This window comes from Perna viridis, chromosome 11 (assembly GCF_037379345.1).
Source record: "Perna viridis isolate PV_CMFRI_1.1 ecotype Kerala chromosome 11, ASM3737934v1, whole genome shotgun sequence".
Classification (NCBI taxonomy): Eukaryota; Metazoa; Mollusca; class Bivalvia; order Mytilida; family Mytilidae; genus Perna; species Perna viridis.
Window position 1 is genome coordinate 20792418 of NC_142455.1, and position 23259 is coordinate 20815676.

General features: G+C 33.0%; 1 protein-coding gene across 8 annotated transcripts; it reads left to right on the forward strand.

The window, feature by feature from the left end:
• Positions 1 to 3151: 3151 nt before the first annotated feature.
• On the forward strand, positions 3152 to 19915 carry LOC148603301 (uncharacterized). Of its 8 annotated transcripts, none has more exons than XM_088551716.1 (7): positions 10353 to 10495; positions 12943 to 13292; positions 13904 to 13949; positions 14974 to 15248; positions 15796 to 15859; positions 17834 to 17917; positions 18294 to 19915. In XM_088551716.1, the coding sequence occupies exons 2-7, from the start codon at positions 13013 to 13015 to the stop codon at positions 18295 to 18297; spliced, it is 753 nt and encodes a 250-aa protein (XP_088407842.1). In that variant the 5' UTR covers positions 10353 to 10495; positions 12943 to 13012; the 3' UTR covers positions 18298 to 19915. The 8 variants fall into 8 exon arrangements, 3 of the variants coding, with proteins under 3 accessions (XP_088407842.1, XP_088407844.1, XP_088407843.1); XM_088551717.1 differs by lacking the exon at positions 10353 to 10495 and adding an exon at positions 11749 to 11919; XR_015916363.1 differs by lacking the exons at positions 13904 to 13949; positions 15796 to 15859; positions 17834 to 17917; positions 18294 to 19915 and adding exons at positions 3152 to 3355; positions 8070 to 8168; positions 8691 to 8751 and having other exon boundaries at positions 10223 to 10495; positions 14974 to 15111.
• The last annotated feature ends 3344 nt before the right edge of the window (positions 19916 to 23259 follow it).

Sequence of the window (23259 nt, forward strand, 5' to 3'; positions counted from 1 at the left end):
TATTTTCGTGAATAAGTAATCATTCTTTAAAATATATAGTACAGTCTATTAGCTGCATTGGTTATGACGTCGTGCCACTATTGGGACGACAAGTTAATAAATAAGATAAGATTTTTAAAAAAGTGATATTGTTAAATGTAAACGTATTACTTTTTGATATTTTTTTTTACAAATGTATCATGACGTTTTGTTTATATAAGAAAAGGATATGTGGTATGATTGCCAATAAGACAGTCATCCACCAAAAGCAAGGCAACGAACAACCTAATTCTTCAAGTCAACAGATGGATTTAAACGATGGTCAATACCCATACCTAAAATCAAGCTATAAAGTGCCCGAAAATAGTTACATTTATGTAAAATATATTTCAGTAGATATATTTTCCAAATTTTCCTCAAAAAATGACCATGAAAGTATATACGGTACAAATTAAAGAATACAATGAAGGTCACATAATTTAGCTTTGAGATAAACTGAGACTACACATAGGCGATTTTTTTACAACATTGTATATAGATTTTGTACAGTTTCACAGTATTAAAAACTGGATGATAAATGTTATTTTAAAATTTGAAAAGATCATCAAATTGGGTTACCCGAACCTTGTTCTTGTAATTTAAAAAAACCCCACTAAAATCCCCATTGCATTTCTATAAAAGTTTTTTTCACGGCAGTTATCCCCCTTGAATAACGGTTTACAACATTTATATTTGTAATTATACCATATATAGGTATATGCCATAACATATTTTTCATATCACAACTCATACGTTATGCCAGATCTTGTCGTTAAAACACGGAGTTTTTTTGTATTGCGCTAGACTCTTTCGTTTATCCTCGCCTTTCCTTTTTTCCCCTGAAAACTATTGAGCAAACTTTACGACAAACGTGATGACTTTTCATTCAGAATTGTCAACTTTCCTTTCATCTGTTGCAACATCCCTTCGGCTCCTGCGTATGGAGTGTTCATATCACAACTCATACGTTATGCCAGAGCTTGCCGAAACAACGCAGACTTCTTATATCGCGCTAGAACTCTAACAAATAGGCTTCTGGAACAGAGTTATGTTGCTACAAGATTGAAGTCATCACTACAAAAGTTTTATGGCCGTTATCATGAACTCGTGGATCGTTATGGTGTATCCATCAGCACCATGAAAACTGATTTATTCAACGGGTCATAGTTTTCCTTTCCTCGTTTGTCTACCCCGGATTTGACTTTTTATGAGCAACTCGGCGGATGTTTCTAGAAAAGCAGAGGACGCTTACCCTACCGGTGCACCTGGTCCATGCTCCCAGTTTTTAGTGGAGTCCGAGTTGCCCATTTACTTTTGCTACTTTGTATGTATGATTTTAGTTACTTTATGTTCTTTGTTGTGTATGTCTGTTTTCCATGTCTGGTCTTTGTCCATGGATTACATTCTTTTGATTACCGCTATAACGTTGGTTCCCTTGATTACTCTTTGATTACCACTATAACCTTGGTTCCCTTGATTACTTTTTCATGAGTAACAGGTGTTTCTAGCAAAGGACGTTTACCTGACCGGTGCACCTGGTCCATTCTCCCAGTTTTGAGTGGATTTTAAACGAATTTCTAACGACTTAAAAAGAAGTTTAACCAAGGGAAACCCTTTGACATATGAACACTGAAACATCGATGTACTGACATCTGAGGAACAAAACGTGCATATACAACCATAGATTACAACAGTACGTGAGTGCAGAAACTTGAACAGTACTAACCCAACCTTTCTGAATGATGTTAAAATATATGCTGCACGTACGTCTATTTCACGCATACAATTGTTTTTATTTCAATGATAAAAGAAATTGCCATTTATGCAATTAAAACAACGATGTGTAGACTATTTTTTACCATAAAAATAACCTAAAGCTTTTTTAGGTGTCTATTTGTAATCAAAATAATATTTTAAAACTTTGGATTGGATTCTACTAAATAACAAAGTTGATTTACAGTACAGTACATATATGTGTGCCATAAGGCCACTTTGAGCAATTTTTCAATACTACCATTCACTCCCAGGCAGTGGTTTAAACTTTTTATGTATTGAAGATCACAAAAGATGACGTCATAATGTCATTATAATTAACAGTCGCCTGTTTGCTAAAATTTGAAGTGTCTTGTGGTGTACCGCCAGTCTGGTTTCGACTATTTTCAACAGAGCAAGAGAAAGATAGAGCATTTCTTGAATTACCATACGGACCTGTTCAAATGCCGATGCGAGATGCAAACTGGTCCTGTATTTTAATCTTCTCTTTTCCATGGATCTCATGGAACAATTTGTTAGACAAAATATCGGGTTATTTTTGTTTTCAGTTCGACATATTACAATTTCATTGTAATAATAGTTCATCACATTAAAGATTTTATCACCGAATGTTAAGTGGACCAGTGGAACACACTTTATGACAAGTTAACATCTAATCTATAACATAGTTAATGAAAATATATGGCTTGAGTGCAAAACATTTGGGCCTATCCCTGGCACTGAAAGGAAGTAGGGGCACACAAAATCTGGGCATCAAAAGGTTAATACGTGTATTTTGAAAAGATATACGAAATTACTCTTTCTAGTGGTAAGGTGTGCTTTCAAACAGAAAATTAAATCAGTAATTTAAGACTAAACAGTAGGTCCCCAAACCAATAAACCAAATAAGTCATACAAATTGTGAGTTAAAATTAGATATGTGTTAAAAAAAAAAACAACAACTACAACAACAAAATGAAACAAAAATGATAAGGAAAAATAAATACACCATTATTTAAACAACGTCTGTCTAATAAGATGTTTTATTGTATAGTTATGTCAAAGTCTTGGTATACAAATCGCTGTTAAATATAGATAATGTCGCAATGCCGTTAAGATGATAAACATGTTGTGTTAGCTATCTGTGTTTTAATGTTGTAAAAGAAACAAATTCACACTATCATTTTAGTCTTTCCTTATGCATTTCTGAATGCAAGGTGAATATAAACGGGATTGTTTTATATACTTCACTTGTAACTTCAAACAGTATTTATGGATCTACATACAGCTCAGATTATCGACTACCCCTTTAATGTTTTTAACCAATTTATTATCGTAGATCATGTGATACTACCAACATATTTAAATATCAGTCGTTCAATCTGGTGCGCTTTATCCGGTAAGAATAAGAATGAGCCAGTACTTTTGAATGAAAATAATCGTTTTGATGTTTGATATCTACAAAGTATTTTTGTGAAATATTGTTTCTGTGCAGTAATTACTCGTTAAAATATATAGTACACTTTCTTGGCTGCTTTGGTTATGAAATCGTATCACTATTGGGACGACAAAGTAAATAACTGAGGTAAGATTTTGAAAAGAAAAAGTGATATTTTTAAATGTAAACGTATTAATTTTTTTCGCAGTTTTTACTAATGTATCATGACGTATTGTTTATATAATAATAGGGGAGATGGTGTGATTCGCAACGTGACAGTCATCCACCAACATATATGCAACGAACAAGTCAACTTCTTCAGGTCAACACATGGTCTTCAGTGACTGGCGATACCCATACCATAAAGCAAGTTGTGTGTACCCAAAACTATGTATTTTCAGTTATCTTTAGGAATGTTTTACGTAATATTTTAAGTAAATAGATTTTCTATATTTTCCACAAAAATGATCATAGAAGAAAAATTTGTTACCGAATTATTTAGTTTGGAGATGAAATGAACCCATATATAGGCGATTTTATAAAGATTCTGCAGGGAAATTTCGCAGTTGCAGTTTAAAAAAAAAACTGGCAGATAAATGTTGTTTTCTAATTTGTATGAAAATCACTTACATGACGTTTCAAAAAGAAAATTGGGGTAACCTAACTTTTTTCTTGTAATATTAAAAAAAACTTAAAATATCAATTACATTTTTACAGAACTATTTCCCGGGAATTATTTCTTCCTTGAAAGAGGGTTTACAAAATTTGTGTTTGTAGTTTTACCATACGCTATGCCAGATTTTGTATCGCGCTAGTTCAAATACATTTTCTTGCAAATGGTTATGTTACGGAATTTGGTTTCTGGAATAGTATTAAACTGCTACAAGATTGAAGTCATAACTACAAAAAATTAATGGTCGTAATCATTAACTCGTGAATCGTTACGGTGTATCCAGCAGCACCATGAAAACTTATTTGTTCAACGTGTCATATTCTTTCTTTCGAATTTCGCAGACTTGCTTTTTTATGAGTTTTTTTCCAGAAAAAAACAAAGGACCATCCCCGACCGGTGCACCTTGTCCATGCTCCAAGGGTTTAGTAGAATCCGAGTTGCTCATTTACTTCTGTTACTTTGTATGTACTATTTTGGTTATTTTATGTTTTGTTGTCTTCCCATATCAGGTGGGATTACTAGTGGTTGGTTTCCGCTAGAATTTTAAATTCCTTTGTTACTCTTTAAACATGATTTGCTCATTGAAAATACACATTTCTGTATACTGTTGTAAGATGACAGAACAGGATACTCTGTGTAATATGCTTGATCTACCTTAAATACTTTCTTTTAACAAATCATTTATCTTTTGTTGAATTAATTAATTATGTAGCCTCCATATTGTCAACAGATGAAGTGTGTTCATCTTCAAATCAAATATAGATGTATTGATATAACCTTGTTTCATGCCACAAAATGAACAATCAGTTCAGCAAATACAAACAAATCGAACAAAGTTTTGATTTCAGGAAGGCTCATTTTCCCTTTGTTTCAGTGGGTTATTTGGTTATCTTTATCTGTTGATGTTTCTTTTTTCATTCTGCCGTCTTGTCTTTGTGCTTTGTTATTTTTTTAAGAATTGCTATCGCTTTTCACACGGCTGTCTATGATTTTGTTTGGTAATGAGAAGCTAAACTTATTGTCGGTAACAATATGAGACATGGTTTAATTTCGTTTGTGCTTCATGTATTTTCATCAGCGCTCACGACATGTTGTTTGCATAATCCCACTTGCATGTACCAGTAACTGATATTTGTGTTTCATCCTTTACAATGCCAAAAATTTACACAATGATATTTTGGTTCAGGAAGACGGGGGTGTATTAAAAATGCATGAATACTTACAGTTTTGTCCAAGGTTCTTATTTCATCAAATACAATGAAATGCATATGCTTCACATAGCACAATATGATTACAAGTTACTGTATATAAATATAGTGCGTTTACATGTGAAAGTGTTTGATAACATGCACACGCAATACCTTTTTATTCATTTTTTTTTCTAGACCAATAAACCACGAAAATGGGTACCCAACGAAAAATAGTACTTTCACAGTAGTGTAACGGTAGGCTAATGTGTAGGGATCACAAATCATTACTATACAGAAAATGAAACAAATCAAGGCAATATTTCTTTCAGTATCAAAAAAAAAAAAAAAAAAAAATCATTTTCACAATGAAGCGTCACTGCCTTCAAAGATTGATAACTACGAACAACTGAAGCCTGGTTTGGTCCACAAAAATAAAATGCAACATGTTTTATTTATCTATATTATAATTAATTTGATAATGTTGTCTTAAGTACAGCCTAAACTTACAAAGTGCAAATTTTAAAAACCTAAACCAATATCTTAAATTAATAAATTTGTATTATATTGGTCTGGTTCCGATCTGTGTCGTTCTGTCTTCAAAGTCAGAAATGTTCGGAATTTTCGGAACTTTACCTTAAGCGAAGTATTTAAAGTTGCAGAAGGTAACATATGATGAAAAACACATAATATTCAAGAATAAATGTTTAAATGTGTTATTGTTAATATGGAATGAATATGAATATTTGTTACTGTTATTTCTTTATTTTATAAAATTTTTTATGCCTTTGAGGTATTTGGTCTTACAAAAAGAAAGTAGGTGCCATTAAATTAAAATAAAATAAATATACTCGTGATTTAGTTAAGTGAACAAACGGCTATTTGATGTAATTTTGATTAGCTCAGTTGAGTCCAGACACTTCATTTCCCTTGAAAGTAGAATTTATCTGCATAGTTATGAACCTCAAAATGTCACAAATTCGTGATAGTGTGTGTGGGTCGATTAAATAAAAGTATCAAAATATCATATGTGCTCGGGGAAATGGTCTTGGGGTAAAGTAGGTTAGACGTTTTTTTTTTATTTTCGTTTTCATACATGTCCCAGCTAACATTTCTCGTTCATCATTTCTACTTTATAAATCTACAATGAATTTCCGGTATTGATTGAAAAATAGGGGCGTGGTTAACTCGCAAAAAAGCGTCCCTTCTCATAACTGGAAGTAAATCGGAAAATTTGAAGAAAAAAAAGGACAGGTAATTTTTAGAGGCAAGCTGATTGTTTCATTCTTTATTCTAGTGCTGCTTAGTTTGATAAATCGCACAACATTTAATATTTGTAATTAGAACACATTAGAAGCGTAATCCCTTTTTTTGCTGCAATAGACGATATATTTTTAGCCAAAGATGACAGTACTTACAATCAAGGAAGCCAGAACTGAAAAAAGAGACAACATTTAAAATGACAGTAACTTGTTTATTTTTATTATTATTATTTTTTTTTTTTGTTTCTGTTGGTTAACGCCAGACGGCATACCTGTTAATATATATATATATATATATATATATAGAGAGAGAGAGAGAGAGAGAGAGAGAGAGATTAATACTGACGACAACACGATAACCAATTACATCAAGTCTTAACGGTTGACAGTTTACTCGATCTACAGATAAAGACATTTAAAGAGATAGTCTACAATATCTATACCTACATATACAACTTTCAAATTACTTTTGCGTTTGTAATCTGTAGAGTAAAAATAAGAATCCTTTCTTTTTGTATTGAAAAAGAGCTGGTTTATAAATATTTTTTACGAGTGTGATATAATAAATATCTGAGATAAGTTCATACTGTATGTGATAAATATCGATGTCGTTGTGTTGCAACCTCAAATACTTTTTCATTGATTTTACAAAATACTAAAATAATGAAGTAAATAAAGGCGTACTAAAGTCATATGTATATGATTTATTCCAAAATTATTGGTTATTTTAGCTGATTTTGGAATGAATATACGATGCCTACTCAAAATAACTGTCGACTGTCGCTTTCAACCGACAAAAGTACTCAGTGATCATTGCGCTAGGAGGACCATATGCTTTTTTCTTGTTTTGCTCTGAAAAAAAAAAACAGCTCGTCAGGTCTAACTAGATCATTTGAAATAACCCAATCAGCATGCTGGTTTGATGTATGAAAACAAAAATACCGATCATAAAAATATAGCCAATTGCAGATTTCAATATGCTATTAACGCGTATTAAAAGTGTATTTCGCATTTGATGTTTTTGGTAAATGAAATATGTTTGTATCTATATGTTGTATATTGTTTTTGCTTTTCCGTTTCCCATTTTGTTGTTTAATTCCGTTTGCTGGGATATCACTTTACACCAATTCAAGACAGTCATGTTTCCTTATGCTTTCCGTTTACGGATTAATTTTGTCGCCAAAAATTACACTAACGTTGTTCGATATTTCTTTGCAACCTTAAAGAAAACAAGGACTTTTTTATGTTTTTTTTTAACTATTCAAGGTTTCTACTAAGTGACCTGCGTAGGTATCATCAGACAGACAGAAGTATAGACAGTATTAACAAAGTTGCGTTCAAAATAAAGAGTTCATTGTGCTAAATGAAAAAAAAATGTACCTTACCAGACAATCGCTTCAATTGGCATATGTTAACATCTCAAATTCTTTATTTATATCATTCCTTATTTTGATAATTTGTTCAGCAATATCACAACTTATATTTGCAGGGTGCTTTTGATAGGCAATGGTGATATTTAAAGTCGGAATTTTGTCAAAACAATCTGTAAATAAGAACATAAAATTTTCCGTTAAATTTCGTATAAATTTGACTCTATAAATCATTGCATGTTGGAAACGTCTCACATTTGGTATCGTGCAATTTGTCGTTATTGTCTGCATCATTAAAATTACGAATTCGAAATATGACTACCACCCTTTTAAAAATATCTTACTAGCAAACACAATTGTTATTCGCAGGAAACAACTTGTATCAACACCTAAGCAGGCTTTTCATGTAAAAAAAAACAAAACCAAAAAAAAAAGCAGTTCCTATGATACATGTATGAGTGGCAAAAGGTTAGTTTTATCCCACAGATTTTTGTTTTTGTTCTACTGTCAAGTATATATCATATGCATGTCAAAGAGTGTAAATATTTTTTTTAAAAGGAAAGGTCCATAAGAAAGCACAAAAAATTGCTTAAATTAAAGAGTGAATGAATTTTGATACGATCTATATAATTCATTTTATCATTTTTCACTTTAAGCGTTGCAGGTAATAAAATGACAACATTCAACTTTAAAAGAGGATGCATTTGCAATTTGAATTAGTTAAAAATATATTTGAAAACAAAATTTGTCATTTGCCACCCACTGCCTCTCATATCATCATGTTTAGACAGAATGTAAACTGAATGACAACGACGTATACAATTGTTCCGTGATTAATTTAATTTATTCGTCAAAGATCATTGCTTATGTTAAACTTTTTGAACGTCAATTAAAATAAGTTTTGGATTGCATTCGGTAGAGTTGCATTTCAATTTACTAACAAAAGCTGTATTTAGTGTTTTGAATATTTGTTCTCTTTCTTTTTTTAAGGATGTTTTCCAACAGTATTGGCTGGAAATGGCAAGTGGTGGTGAAGAAGTAAAAACTTCTAGTAAGTTGTTGGTATTTCAATAAATAGTGCGGTGAAAGGATTTATATTTTATAACTACTCTAATATATGATGCGCTTGAACCCATCATCAGTCACTTCTTTAACAATGGGTTTCACTGCTTTGACTGTGGTTTGTGTGCTCGAAGATCTGTTACATCGCAAATAATGAACAAGATACAGACAAATAATCGAAAATTGATATTTGGATAAAACCAAATGCTTATTTGTATTGTTTACTAACATTTCCAATTAATTGATAAGTTCTTGGTTGAATATATCATTTTATATATCAAAAATTATTCCAAGAAATTTTGGGTCAGTTTACCAATTCATTCACTAAGTATCGCATATGGGTCCTTGTTTTTGATAAGATGATAAAATGTTGCACTTGTATCGGCCGTTTCCATGCAACTCGATATGAAATGACATTCTCAAATAATTCAACACGATGCATGAATAATAGTTACCTCCTGAACATTTAAAATTTAACCCATACCAAACTTTTAGAAAATAAATAAAAGGTGTTCTGCGTCACTTCATACACTATGTAGTGTGTATTTAGGCTTTGCCTTTGACGGACAGAATAAGAACAAAACAATGCGCCTAAATATTGTTATGTTTACTTATACGCATTGCATTAAAACCACATTTTCTTCATGAATATAACCATTATCTTTCCTTTAAGAATGCCACGAGCTCCAACCGACAATATGTCTTATCCTTTCCGTTCCGTTGTCCGTTTTTTATACTTCCGCCCATATTTTCTTTTCTTGCAAATAGATTTTGAAAATCTAAATGAATGTAATATCTGTAATTTATTGGTAATTAAGAATGAGACACAAGAATAAGAAATGGTTTATCTAGACCTTTTGCATTCAGTTTCCCTAAGTAGATAACGTTTAATCTATGAACAATTAAATGGGAATTTCGTACATTGTATTAACCCAAAATAAACAAAAGATACCGGAAGCTATAGATACTATGAAGTCTTATTTATTGTCCAACTCAAAGAAAATAATTAAAAGGGAAATCCTTTGACAAAACTGTACGACAAACGCATCGTCATCATCATCAAATTTCATATCATCTGTGGCAACATTCCTTCAGTATCTGCTTTTAATATCCCGAAGCAAACAATATGCCACAGCTTGTCAAAACAACGCGGAGTTTTTGAAACGTTCACCTTTAGTTTTTAGTGAAGTCCGGGTCGCTTATTTACTTTTGTCTCTGTGTTCGTATTAATTTGTGTTCTGTGTTGTGTGTGGCTTTATTCTATTCTTTATCCTTGGAATCATTGTAATATATTTTTTTGATTACCGCTCGAATCTTCATTTTCAGCGATTACTCCTTTGTGATTTACCTTTTAAATCAATATCAATTTGCTCAAGGCTTTGACATTACTTCAAATGTAACATAGAAATATCATCATATTCATAAAAGAAAAAAAAATATTGTTTTGTAATATTTTTTAGAGGATGTGCGAGCATTATTAATTCAAAATCGTGAGCACTTTATCAACAATTTTGAAGTTCACGATACACTTGACCTATTGTGTGAAAAAGAAGTTATTTCACAAGAAGATCATAGTCAGCTGATATTAGAAGAGGACCGAAGAAAACAACGTGAAGAGCTCCACAACATTCTGATTAATAAGAATAGTAATATCTTGAAAGGGCCTTTTTATGCAGTACTAACAATATCGGGACAGACAGGCATACTCGAAGATCAAACAATTAATTTAGAAGGTACATATTTTCATAAGTCTGTTTGATGGTATATGACACATAGTCCAAACATGAATAAAAATAGAAGAGCACATTTGCATGTCTCCTTAAATATATATTATAAATTTATATCAAACCTGATAAAAATCGTTTTACTGAAAATTGCAATTTTATATACAATTCGTCATTAGGTATCATAAATCCACCGTATTAATAAACAAAGGAAGAGTAATCAAAGGAACCAATGTTATAACGGTAATCAAAAGAATGCAATCCAGGGACAAAGACCAGACACGGAAAACAGACATACACAACAAAGTACATAAAGTAACTAAAAGCATACACACAAAGTAACTAAAGTAAATGAACAACTCCACTAAAGAGTTGTTAGAGTGCACCGGTAGGGTAAGCGTCCTATGCTTTTCTAGAAACACCCACCGAGTTGCTCATAAAAAGTCAAGTCCGGGGTAGACAAACGAGGAAAGGAAAACTATGACCTGTTGAATAAATCAGTTTTTATGGTGCATATGGATACACCATAACAATCTTCTGTAGTGATGATTTCAATCTTGCAGCAACATAACCCTGTTCCAGAAGCCTATTTGTTAGAGTTCTAGCGTGATACAAAAAGTCTGCGTAGTTTCGGCGAGCTCCGGCATAACGTATGAGTTGTGATTTGAATACTCCATAACTCCATACGCAGGTGCCGAAGGGATGTTGCCGAAGATGAAAGGAAAGTTGACAATTCTGAATAAAAAGTCATTACGTTTGTCGTAAAGTTTAGTCAATAGTTTTCCTTTACCATCGATTTCTAAGTGTAGGTTAAGATATGAGGCTGACTTTAGTGTCTGTTGTATCCTTTATCTCAAATTCTTTTGGGTGGAAGCGATGTATCAAATCCCCGAAATTAGAACTGTTTAAAGATAATACGTCATCTATATAGCGGAAAATGAAATTAAAGGATCTATCCAAACGATATTATTTTTTCCTGATCAGATCAGCTATAAAGTCAGCCTCATAAGAGTGAAGGAATAGGTCAGCATGTAAAGGAGCACTATTTGAAAATATTGGAATGCCGACCGTTGGTTGAAAAACACGTCCACCACACTGGACAAATATGTTGTCGATTAAAAATTCCAGCATTTTGTAAACATCTTCCTCTGTATATTTGGAAGATGATTGGGAATTATTTCTGACAAAGTATGAGGAATCTCCACCAAGAGCTATATATTTGTATCTAGGTAAACCATCTTTTTTGTAGAGGGAGTGTAGTACATTGAGAGGTATAGAATAAAATTTGGTTCTAATGTGATGAAGTACAAGAGGTTTTTGTAGGAAAGGAAGGAGACCATCTATGGAGACATCATGTAACTTAGTTGACGTATAGTGGCGATGGCCATGACTCTTTTCCTGTCTTGGAATATTGTCAAATAAATTCATCACATGTATGCTATTGTTAGATTGGCTTGAAAGGTTTCCTATATTTTTGATGCTGTCATCGCATCCGTAAGGCATTGCAGTACCTAGTCGGCGTATCCAGGACTGCTCTCTTTCCCTACAATAGTTTTTACTTAGAACGGGACTGTTCGTAGGATGGTACATTTTTTCTGAAATACGAACTTTCATAGAGAGGATTGAATGATAGTTTTGATTAAAGTGTTGATAAACTGTCGGGACTTTGGTGGTGATAATTCCCGAGCGATGACCGCACATTCTTTTGTTTAATAGTTTTTGCGTTTCTCTAAACATATACTAAACAAGATAAGGTTGCATTCTAATCCATATATTAAGTTTGTTGATTTGCAACTTAAGTCATCGTGACTTCTTGTATGGAAGGTTTTGTTTGTCAGGGAGCTGGAGAAGTAATATTTATGATATAATTACTGAATTGATAAACTCTAGACATAAACTAAAAAAAATAGAAAAATAGGTCCGTAATACAAATGGGAACATAAATGAAAAACCGGAAATATTGAAACCACTGCAACTGTCAACCCATCATAAGATCTAAAAAGAAAAATAACAGACACAACAAACAAATGGAAAACATTATTTTTTTTGTTAGAAACCTTCCAGGGTGAAAAGAATATACACTAAAATTTGAGCTTTTTAAAACCATATATTATGGTCAAATCTAATATTACGTGCTTGAAAGCTCTTAATACCACATCCATGGTAAAAAGGGATAAACACATGACAGCATTTCATGGAACGGACTGGCTGCAACTATTCAAACATATGAAGAAAATTCGTAATAGATCACGGGAATTTATTTTATCATTGGTTTTCGTGTACCACATGCTGGCCATTTATGTCGTTAGTTAACCCTTTCCTATCCCTATAAAACAATGTGACATAAATGGCAAGTCCGTGGTAAAACAATGATTAAATGGAGTTGCCATGATTTATTTCTTGAAAAAACACTGGTTGTCCTAATATAGACTTACGAGTTAAATTTTCTTTTGTAGACGGCCTTGCCAATATTCGGTTTGGCAATACTATTACATTAACTGCAGAGGATATAGTTGCAAAAATAACATGATTGATCAATCATTAGCCCAAGAGGCATTAGACAATGTATTAAATGACCAGGGAAAATTGGATAAATGTATTTCAACTGGTATTGTGGACATCTGTGTGGATCAAAGTCTGTATATTCATCTTCGCCCAACAAATCATAAATATGACGAGAAAAACACGAATGCCATTATCGAGAAAATGTGTAACGAGCTTGCTGAAATTGGTTTTCCGATTAGAAAGGCATCAACAGTTGAAGTCTTTAAAAAAAACTCTAGTTCTTCATTCGTAGACTACTATGGTAAGATAGACAGAACGTTTTATCCAAACGTTAACAAATCAAAAATAAGCTTCTGGTATATAGAGAAATCCACGTTACAATGTACATAATTTCATTATATCAAAAACATACTTAACTTACGGAGCTAGATATTCACATAAATAATAGAAACATCAAGGAAACATTCTTATGATTGAAAAAAAAAACAGTAAAAATTAATTCCGTACTTAAATATGACTACTTATATGTAGGTATATTAACTAATGAATGTCGAGAACAGTTTTTAATACATTATTTTTTTTATTATAGTGTTTGTTTGGTTTGTTCTTGACTGTTTCATCTTTCCAAATTGTTTTTTTTTGTTTGTTTGTTTGTTTTACTCAATTTTTGGTTTGTCTTTGTTTTTTTTCTTTTTTTTTTGGTTTGTATTTATTTCGTGTCTATTCAATGTAGCATATTTTGTCCTTATTCATTTGAAACTACGAAAAGTATATTACCTGTTGCTTTTGTTGGCGTTGACAAATATCTTCTGAACGTGTGTTATTTTAAGCAAAATAAAAATTACGAAAGTAGTTAACATAACAATTTTAAAGACATAACGACATAAACTATCATAATCATAATTGTTTCAGGACGCCAACTATCAACTGTGGATTTAACAGCCATAACCTGTGTTGGGTCTGTACATTGATTTGCACATACATCTAAACAAAATACAAATAAGAATTTGACTCGCCTGAAATAATTCATCGTGTCTGTAACTATTACATACCATCGTAGCGTTTACTATATCATTTGCAAATATAACCTATTTTTGAATGTATCATGTAAAAACGACGCTTCTGAACTACGTTATTCTTAAAAAAAAATAGATAATATCCTTTGGTGTAATGTTATATTGTACGTACCCTATCTTGAACTCCCATTTTGTAAGATCAAAACTACTGTCAATTCAAATATACTACACTTTGAATGTCATACTGGAAACGCAGTAGAGCCTTAATCTAAATATTTAAACACATATTCTACCCCCCCCCCAAAAAAAAAGTCACATGTTTATACACGTACATATTTTGTACATTGAAGTACCGAATTATCATTAAATTTGAGATATCACAACGAATGTGCAGTTTGTTAAATATGTATCTATTATTCTACTACATATTTCGGTATGTGATGGTTCTTGAAACTGTAGAATGTCGGTCGGTATGTGTGTATGTTAGTAGGTCCATGCAGTCCTGGCAATCCGTTACAAAGTTACAATCGTCTTATACACAAAGAAAATTGGAGATACTACATATTCATACATGAAATATTAGGTTTCATTGATGACTTCAGAATTCGTCAAATATTTTAGGTTTATTTAAAGAAAGGTAGACATGACATCTTTTTGCATATGACAGGTATCCTGTGACGTCAAAATCAATAAATCACTACTAAAAGATTTGGAATGTTATACCTTTCACAAAGATAATGTTTCTCTACCGTATTGTTTAATGAATTAAGCGGATTCGGTACCTCTTTTGTATACCAAAGGTATTTTATGTGCCATTTACGATTTTGTCCACTGCCGGTATAAGTTCTCCCAACCTCAAACGTCATGCATTAAGAGCATGATCAAATATGAACCCTATATACATGAAGACTTATTAACATACATCTACCTGCGTGACTTTGTTTATTCTTTACATTCTTATTTTAGATGCATTCGGGAGACTATTGACGACAACTCCAGTTACGTACTTGGTCAATTAGAAACAGATATTTTTTACTTGACTTTTCAAAGATCACGCAACGTTTCAAAATTTATTGAAAACCTTTGTCTTTATAAGGGGCGACCAAGAATTCAAAGGGCAAGGCATTTTTTGCTGTACGTGCTGCAAAATGAAGATGTGCTTCAACAGTTTTACAATGTATGTACCGAAAGAGGTCTTCTGAATAACAAGTTGACAAAATGTGATGCGTGCAAAAAAAAAGGTATGTATGTTAATTATTTTTACCAATGGATATTGATATATTATACATAAGATAGAAAGAAATAAAACAAGAAAAGATTATAATATTGTACCAAAATCAATCTCATTCATGTATATGTATTTCAACAAAACATCGTGTTATGGTCTAGAACTGTTTAATATGTTACTGATATGATAAGTTTTAACAGGAGAAAAAGACCTTATTTCAAGAATTGACAGGTAAAAAAGTGAATATATACTCTTAACGACTTTTTTCGTTACAATATCTTAAAAGAACGAAAGAAAACAGAAAGAGAACAAGTCAAAATAAAAGACATACATGATGCCCTTCTAGTTTCTTAGGTATAAACTTAACACCTACATCCGCGTTTTAGTGAGATATTAAATGTTTGGGATGACATTCATCAAATAAAAAAAAAACATTTAAATTGTACCATTTGTATTTTAAAACAGCTGTACGAAATCGTATTTTAAGGGTTAAATTAAAATGGCAAATCCAGAAAGGTTTGTGATTCAATTATCAAATCATTTAATGCATGTGATTACAGACCCAACCATGAATACTATAGCTCCAAGAACGAAAGAACCATATGCACAGTTTAGAATTGAACAGTAAGTATTTACAGACGCAGATAGAATGCATTGTTAGGTCTCAGTCATATTGAACCTCCATAAAGAAAATCTGTTTCATACTCACCGTTATTTTCATATATATATTTCCAATTATAATTTGTTAACAAGAGTTTTGTTCAGATATCGAACTTCATGTACAGCACCACTCTATGGGCTGAGATTGAATTGTTAACTTTGTACACCTAGATACAAATATATAATTCGTGGTAGAGATTCCTCATACTTTGTAAGAAATAATTCCCAATAATCTTCAAAATATACAGAGGAAGATGTTTACAAAATGCTGGAATTTTTAATTGACAACATATTTGTCCAGTGTGGTGGACGTGTTTTTTCAACAAACGGTCGGCATTCCAATGTTTTCGAATTGTGCTCCTTTACATGCTGACCTATTTCTTCACTCTTATGAGGCTGACTTTACAGCTGATCTGATCAGAAAGAAAGAATATCGTTTGGCTAGATCCTTCAATCTCAGTTTCCGCTATATAGATGACGTATTATATTTAAACAATCCTAATTTCGGGGATTTGATACATCGCATCTACCCAAAAGGACTTGAAATAAAGGATACTACAGACAGTGTGAAGTCAGCCTTATATCTTGACCTACAATTAGAAAACGACGGTAAAGGAAAACTATTGACCAAACTTTACGGCAAACGTGATGACTTTTCATTCAGAATTGTCAACTTTCCTTTCATCTGTGACAACATCCCATCGGCTCCTGCGTATGGAGTGTTCATATCACAACTCATACGTTATGCCAAAGCTTGCCAAAACTACGCAGACTTCTTGTATTGTGCTAGAACTCTAACAAATAGGCTTCTACAACAGGATTATGTTGCTACAAGATTGAAGTCATAACTGCAGACGTTTTGTGGTCGTTATCATCGTGGATCGTTATGGTGTATCCATCAGCACCATGGAAACTGATTTATTCAATGGATCATAGTTTTCCTTCCCTCATTTGTCTACCCCGAATTTGACTTTTTATGAGCAACTCGGTGGATGTTTCTTGAAAAGCAGAGGACGCTTACCCTACCGGTGCACCTGGTCCATGCTCCCAGTTTTTAGTGAAGTCCGAGTTGCTCATTTACTTTTGTTACTTTGTATGTATGACTTTAGTTACTTTATGTTCTTTGTTGTGTATGTCTGTTTTCCATGTCTGGTCTTTGTCCCTGTATTACATTCTTTTGATTACCGCTATAACCTTGGTTCCCTCGATTACTCTTTCCATAATGATTTTGACTTTTATACAAACTGGGAAATTTGCATATTAATTTATTCAGACAATATGATTTCGAAACCAAATTTCCTGTCAGGTTATTGAATCATTCAAACTGTTATCTTTTTTAATGAAATATACATGGTAAAAAAAAACTCAACGGTAAGGGTAAAATTCAGACCGACGAACGTTATATGCATCCTCCTGTCATGGCCTAAACGTGGACACATGAAAAAGAGACGGTATACAGACAATTTAGCGAACCGAATAAAATGTATTTCAGTATGCGCTTGCAATTGTTAGATCAGCCCTTAAAAGAATCTGAGGGGTCAAGAATCAACTCTTTATTTTGACTGCATACTTATACTAATGTTTTGCATGTTTGACTTCGAACAAATGTTAATATCAAACTGGGTTGATTTGGTTTCAAACCCATTGTCGCCCTGTTCCTAAAGATGCGGTCGAGTTACAATGATTCTACACCTTTCTTTTTGAGTGTTTTAGTCTTAGTTTGGTCTTAAGGATTTGATCATTATCACGTTATCAACACCTTATAGACTATTTATAAAACAATATTAAAAACAATTTGTAGCATATTGCAACACTACCCACTAAAAAGTCGTTAGTTTTTGCATTACCGCTTAAACGCACGTTTTGGCTGATAGTAATTTAATGATAATTTCTAGTATTTGGTTATACAAGAACTGTGAAAAGTCTATGATTTTTCAGGAATATAGGAGATAAAAAAGAAAAATATTGCATTGTCATAATTTCCGATAAGTCTCCTGACGGGGCAGATGCAAAAGTGAACATGTAAGTAAAGAAATGAGACACCTCTAGATGACATTTACATATTTAGAAAGATGATAGTTATACATGTTCAGAGTGCATAAGAAAGTTAGCAATATGAATTCGCCGTATTCTTGTATGATAAGTATGATTGAGGAAAAACGAATTGGTGAGAAAGTAAATTCATTTAATTTGTATATAGCTCTGAGTAATCTCTCAAAAAAAAGAGTTTTCGTAACTAAGTCATCTGTTCATTTTGATGTATCAATAAGGTAAAAACAAAAATTACATTGAAACATACAACACTATTTTTCATTGACAACACTTGTTTCTTTATAATAGTTAAACTTTTGATAGTTACAATGAGATAGTAATATCTAGTTTTGATATTCATTCCTAGGTAAGAAATGAATATTAGATTGGAGTGTACAGATGTTGAGGAAGGACTGGGGAAAGCATACTGTGTCTATATGGAACAAAAAGGCATGTACATGGATAAATGTACATCAAAAACATAGTTATATACCCCTTTATCATTTACTGAAAAGTTAAAAATGATTAAGAAACAATCTTATATATGTACAAGATTCCACAAATTACCACGACCCGAATACTTTATTGACATTTTCATACTATATATCATAAATGCAAGATCTCGGTTGCACACACACACACACACACACACACACATATATATATATATATATAGTCCAGCGCCGTAGACCACTCGGCCAGCTGGGATATATATATAGCCTAGCTGGCCTAGTGGTCTAGGGCGCTGGATTTTGCGCAGGCGATGTTGCCACAGATGTCACAGCGGTACGAGTTCGAGTCCCGCGGAGGGAACGACCAAAAATTTCCATCGCAAACTTGACAGTTCTAACATCATTGGGAATTTTTCAGACATTTATATATATATATATATATATATGTGTGTGTGTGTGTGTGTGTGTGTGTGTGTGTGTGTGTGTGTGTGTACAATCAAACCTCGGTAGCTCGAACTCCAAGGGACCATTGAAATGTGTTCGAGTTATCGGGAGTTCGAGAAATTGAAGTTGGTATATTTCCGGATTTCTTTCGGTGCCGGTCCGAGTTTGACTTTATTGTTAGAAATTGCCCACTTCATACGAAGTTTTGTTAGTTCGTAGATCTTTTTCGTTCGCTTTCGGAAGATTGTGTTGATTTGTGGATATTAGAAATGCTGTGTTTAAAAACGTTCAGTGTTCAAGTTCCTTGGTCAATAATTTGTTTTCCTCCGAATTTCTTTAATGCTTTTATCATACCGACTTCGGAACATTCTCGAACTTCAATCAGTGTTATGTTAAAGATCAAAACTACCTAATTAGTGATGACTTAATGACTTAAATTTTACCTGTAACTAACTAAAATGACACTGATTAATGATAGGGCTTCGGTTTTTCACACCTTTTATTACCCAAGCTGACAAAATTGCTGACGAGTTCGAGTAAGTGAGGGTTATTCTCTAAGATTTATTACCGAACGGACCGACTAGTCATTTCGAGTGTTCAAGAAATCGAAGTTCGAGAAATCCAAGGTTATTCATATTGATTATATAGGAAACAATTTAGTAGTTTGAATTGTGTTCGAGAAATCCCGCGGTTTCGAGCCATCCGAGTTCGAGCGAGTGAAGTTCAACTATATTTATATATATATATTATTATAGTAATTCTCTGTGCAATTTAAATTATAATGCATAACTTTTGAATTCTCTTCAAATTAAACTCTTTTTTTTAATTTTAGAATAGTATCAATATACATTTTTTGTAAACATTGATGGATAGAAATCAAAAATTGAAAATTATTGACTCGATCTTGACAAAACAGGTATTTTCTGCATACTTCATGTTTACTAAAAATCATGCACCGAGCCTTTCATTAAGAAAGATGGAATTGATTTGAAATGCTTTTAATATCTAGTTATCAATTATAAAAATGCATGATAAATGTGCCATTTATAATAATAAATCCAGATGAATAGATCAATAAATCATTATTATTGTTTTTTATAAAATCAATATTTTATGACAAATTATATGTCTGTCAACAATATAATGTTAAGGTCTAAGCAGACAGACTGCAGTGGCCTCCTGTGGTGAGCATAATAATTGCGAGATAACAAGAAATGATGATTATCTTCAATGTATCCCTACAGTGTGGACAGTTTTGGTTATCAGTCAAGTGATGCAGAAACAAATGTTGATTAAGATTGTTTGCTTCATCCCCCAAGCTCTGATTTGATATATTATACTTATAACCTACCTGTATGGTAAAACTAACGGTGCTCGCTGATTTAGGCAATGCCTACACCATATTAACCTTCAAGTATGGTAAATTTTGTAATGATATATATTTGTCCAATTATGCTAATTGTCATAGTCCGAAATGTCTTTTGGTCGAATCGGCACCGGTTAACATTATGGTTCTTAAATTTGCGAAACCTCTTAAAAGATTTCTTTTATTGCATTTAGTTTCGCTTCAATCTGTTTCATTTTGTACAGCTAAATTATATTTTTATAACGAATTAATTCATTTTATTTAATTGATTCGTTTCGAATCTTTCTTATATCGATTATTTTCATTTCGTTTGGTTCAATTTTTATGAACCGAGAATTATGGGTAATATTGATTACGTTATGTTTGTAAATATCCGGGCGCCATACTGCTGACTATAAGGCCAACCCTATGCTGGAAAAGCTATGAATCGAATTGTATTTAATTATCGAAACTAGCAAATATTTTCCGAGACTGGTTTGGTTCTCAATCGCACACATACAAGTATACGCAAATGAAGCTGCCATTACGCTGTTTTTAGCTACTTAAAATGCAGGTACAAACCGGATATTGATGTTTTTTCTTGCCCTAAGTATACAGAAGCAAGTTGATAATACAACCATAACAGATAAACGTTATTGCGCAAGTCACAGTTATTGGTTCGACTGTCGTGGTCCGAAATGTCTTTGGGTCGTTTTGGCAATTGTATGGAATTATGGGTAATGGTATTTTCGTAAACATTGGAGCGCCTTCTGTTTTGACAATCCATATCTTGGGAAAAAAAATGATATGTTTTGAACTTAACCAAAAACGCTACTGAGACTGATTCTGTTCTCAATCACATTTTCCGAACTGTACGCAAATGAAGCTGACATTGTACTGTTTTTAAGTTCCTGAATTTACATGCACAAACCGGATATTGATGCCTTTTCTGCCCATAAGTATACATGTCCAAGATGATAATACAGCCATTTACGATCCCTTCGGGAGCGTATTATCATTGTCAGTAATTTTGTTCACATTTTCTATATGTGCATTTCGAGTATGTGAAAATGTGTGAGTCTCTGATGTCATCGCTCCAACGAAAATGTATTTAAATGTTTTCATTTTAGTCAATTTATATACGTCGAATCTACCCAAAAGGACTTGAGATAAAGGATACTACAGACACTGTAAGGTCAACCTCATATCTTGACCTACACTTAGATATCGATGACAACATCCCTGCAGTACCTGCGTATGGAGTGTTCATATCACAACTCATACGTTATGCCGGATTTTGCCGAAACTACGCAGACGTTTTGTATCTCGCTAGAACTCTAATTAATAGGCTTCTAGAAAGGGTTATGTTGCTACAAGATTAAAGTCATCACTACAGAAGTTTTATAGTCGTCATCATGAACTCGTGGATCGTTATGGTGTATCCATCTCCACCATAAAAACTGATTTATTCAACGGGTCATAGGTTTCCTTTCCTCGTTTGTCTATCCCAGACTTGACTTTCTATGAGCAACTCGGTGGATGTTTCTGGAAAAAAAGGACGCTTACCCTACCAATGCACCTGGTCCACGCTCCCAGTTTTTAGTGGAGTCCGAGTTGTTCATTAGTTTTTGTTACTTTGTATGTGTGATTTTGGTTACTTTATGTTCTTTTTATGTTTGTTTTCTATGTCTGGTCTTTGCCCCTGGATTGTATTCTTTTGATTACCGCTATAACCTTGGTTCCCTTGATTACTCTTACATCGGTCGCATGCTCAGAACATTCTCTTCCAATTTAAAAAAAAAGAAAAAAGAAAGGCGAGCATTTCATGAAGACCAAACGAAAGAGTAATCACAGGGACCAAGGTTATAGCAGCAATCAAAAGAATGTAATTTACACAACAAAGAACATAATGTATCTAAAATCATGCATACAAATTAACAGAAGTAAATGAGCAACTAAGATTCCACTAAAAACTGGGAGCATGGTGCGAAATATGCTTTTACAATATAGTAGAACAAGGTTCCATAATATATCAAGATTAATAGTTTTTCAAGTATCAAATTCCATAGGATCGTCACAATTTTAGCGATACGGTTGTTGTTATTCACAAGCTGTCATCGCATTTGATATTCATTGGTAGCTTTGTTCTATTGAAAGTGCAAAATAAATGTAACTAAAGAGCAAACAATAATAAAAACTGTATATTTCATATTCTTATAATTATATCGATCAACTACGTATGGCTAAAATCAGCTAACAATCTGAATGATTATTAATTATCAATCTCCATGCACTGATTATTTAATGCACGAATCTTGCGCCATATGACATCACAGAAAAAAATTCATCATATCTGAGATAATATCATGTAGTAACCCTTTCATAACCCTTGTTTGAAACAATGATAACCCTGATTCTTACGTAATTCCTGGAGCACGCAGAAACGTAAGGGTCATCGTTTATTACTTTGTAAATGAACACTCAGATGTACTATACATATACGACTACCCAGATGCGTACTCAAATGCACCGAATTCCAAACATTTGACTGAGTTGGGCAAATTTACAATTTGTACTTGGATACAGTAATCAGATGTTTACCTAAACAATGGAGCTATTCCTGAAAATGTCTGCAAGGAATCACAACATACGTTTATTGTTAGTTTCATTGGAGTAGAAAAACAAAACAGTCATAAAAAATTACAACTTATGTATTTGTCAATCGGAATGCAGAATTCACTCATCACCACGTCAGTTAGTGCTACATAGTTGCACATTTCGGGAAGCATGTTGTCACGTGCAGGTCCGAGTTACAAAAGAATAATACTGTAGCAGTGCTAAGCTTGTCGTAAAAGGCGACTAAATAGTGCTCAGAATCCTAGCCGGGGCTAGGGCGCTGTGCCCACAGAGAAACTGGGTTGTGTGCCCCAGATGATGGATTAGTGTACCCCTGGTGTGTTACATGCTGGGGCTATAATACGGAAAACCTGATCGAAAACCATAGTGGTGCACCGTGTTGGGAAAGATGCCACGTTCCTCGCACATTAAAGAACCCTACTGTGGTATTCTCCCGGCGTAGGAACCATATTCTC